Source organism: Kryptolebias marmoratus, linkage group LG7 (assembly GCF_001649575.2).
Source record: "Kryptolebias marmoratus isolate JLee-2015 linkage group LG7, ASM164957v2, whole genome shotgun sequence".
Lineage (NCBI taxonomy): Eukaryota > Metazoa > Chordata > Actinopteri > Cyprinodontiformes > Rivulidae > Kryptolebias > Kryptolebias marmoratus.
Genome location: NC_051436.1, coordinates 10,050,768 through 10,053,239, shown reverse-complemented (window position 1 = coordinate 10,053,239; position 2,472 = coordinate 10,050,768). Strand labels below are relative to the sequence as shown.

The window sequence follows — 2,472 nt, the reverse complement described above, 5'->3', positions numbered from 1 at the left end:
ACACTGCTTTTAAGGAAAATGTTTCAAGTATCCTTTTAGTTGCCTGTCAGATGATTGTGCTTTTTAAGTTTCCAAACCTGAGTATGCAGAGAGAACACATATTCAAAGCTACCATGTTTTACTGCTTTCCCAGAGCTCTAAATCTCTTTTGTTAACTTTTTTCTTCACAAAAAATTGAATGCATTTTATCCAAGTCATTAATTTAAAACAATTTAATTTTAGTTTAGATCATTGAATTGTTTGGTTATAGTAATATATGCCTTATATACACAACTAATATACACAAAATACACTTGAACTTTTTCTGTCAAGATCATCAACAACTGATGGGCATAGAAAAAATAAAACTTCATCAAAAAAGTGAAAACTATCTATTTTTTTTAAATTACCAGAGCACCTGTAGAGTTTATTTATTTATCTATTTATTCATTTATTTAATTATTTTGTAATTAAGATGATCTTAAGATTGGCTATATTAAGTTTTCGTGGCTTCTGTCAACAGCAATGGCTTTTAATAGCAAAAGGTTCCATCAGCTAAGATACACATAAGGGCCCACCTTCATAACTGCCTGGAATTTTTTTTTTTTGTATTATTGAAGTTGTTATTTCCCCCCCATTAATATATTTTGTATAATGTTTCAAAACTAAATAAATAAAAGTCTATTTTTGACTGTGCGATCTATTACTGACACTAGACTTCTATGGTAGAAAAACACTGAAATAGTGAAAAAAACAAAACAAAAACAACATAACTAACAAAAGTGGAAATTATAAATTAATCATGTATAAAAAACATAACTCACTTCGTCTCATTTTATGAATAGACAACTTTTTTTTTTACTCATGGAAAATTATTGTAAATATGGTTACAATATATTACCCATTAATAACAAATGACATGGCAATGACATAGCAAGCTTAAAATGTAGAGGAAAGAACTTACGTTTCTCTGTAAAACTGCGGCTCGACTTTTGAAAGCATCAGATGATTGATTTGCCAAACTTTCAATGAATTTGTCAAGGGTCTTGAAAGTTAGACGCTTGGTTGTTGTCAGTTCTTGAGGTAAAGTTGTGGCAGTCGACAGAGAGGTGACCATGGTGGATGATAGTGTTGTTTCGGTTGATGGAGCAGTGGTTTTAGGAACAGGTGAAGTTGTGGACAAAGTAGTTATTAATGTAGCAGTTGTAGTTCTGATTGGAGCTGTTGTGGTTGGAGCATCTGTAATTGTAATTAGGACAGGTGTGGTCATGGTTAAAGCTGCTGTGGTTGTAATTGGAGCTACTGTGGTTCTGGTTGGAGCTGCTGCTGTTGTTGTGGTTTGAGCAGCTGTGGTTGTGATTGGGGCAGATGTAGTTGTAGTTGGAGCATCTGTAGTTGTTGTTGGAGCAGCGTTGGTTGTTGTTAAATCAAGTGTTGTTGGGACAGCTGCGGTTGTGAATGGGACAATTGTGGTTGTTGGAGCAGCTGTAGTTGTTGAAGCAGATGTGGTTGTTGTTGGAGGTGCTATGGTTGTAGTTGGAGCAGTTGATGTTGGGGCAGCTGTGGTTGTGAATTGGGTGGTTGCGGTTGTTGATGGAGCAACTGTGGTTGTTGTGGGGACAGCTGTAGTTGTTGGAGCAGCTGTGGTTGTGGTTGGAGGTGCTGGTGTTGTGGATGGAGCTGCTTCTGTGGTCATTGGAGCAGCTGTGGTTGTCAATGGGACAGTTGTAGTTGGAGCAGTTGTGGTTGATGTTGGGGCAGCTGTGGTTGTGAATGGGGCGGTTGTGGTCATTGTTGGAGCAGCTGTAGTTGTTGGGGCTTCTGTGGTTGTGGTTGCAGCAGCTGTGGTTGTTAATTGGACAGTTGTAGTTGTTGTCGGAGCAGTTGTGGTTGATGTTGGGGCAGCTGTGGTTGTGAATGGGGTGGTTGTGGTTGTAGATGGAGCAGCTGTGGTTGTCAATGGGACAATTGTGGTTGTTGTTGGAGCAGCTGTAGTTGTTAAAGCAACAGTGATTGTTGTTGGGACAGCAGTGGTTGTGGCTGGAGCAGTTGTGGTTGATGTTGGGGCAGCTGTGGTTGTGAATGGGGTGGTTGTGGTTGTAGATGGAGCAGCTGTGGTTGTCAATGGGACAGTTGTAGTTGGAGCAGCTGTGGTTATGGTTGCAGCAGCTGTAGTTGTTGGGGCTTCTGTGGTTGTGGTTGCAGCAGCTGTGGTCGTTGGAGCAGCTGTGGTTGTCAATGGGACAGTTGTAGTTGGAGCAGTTGTGGTTGTGAATGGGGCAGTTGTGGTCATTGTTGGAGCAGCTGTAGTTGTTGGGGCTTCTGTGGTTGTGGTTGCAGCAGCTGTGGTTGTTAATTGGAAAGTTGTAGTTGTTGTCGGGGCAGCTGTGGTTGTGGCTGGAGCAGTTGTGGTTGATGTTGGGGCAGCTGTGGTTGTGAATGGGGTGGTTGTGGTTGTAGATGGAGCAGCTGTGGTTGTTAATTGGACAGTTG

General features: G+C 40.8%; 1 protein-coding gene across 1 annotated transcript in view; it reads right to left on the bottom strand.

Moving 5' to 3' along the window:
• Window positions 1–1,263: 1,263 nt before the first annotated feature.
• The window catches only part of LOC119617240 (probable serine/threonine-protein kinase clkA), a 22,185-nt gene continuing 20,976 nt past the window's right edge, over window positions 1,264–2,472 (bottom strand). The window contains exon 3 of the mRNA XM_037976733.1: window positions 1,264–2,472. Coding sequence (XP_037832661.1) covers window positions 1,407–2,472 — 1,066 coding nt within the window. The 3' untranslated portion in view covers window positions 1,264–1,406.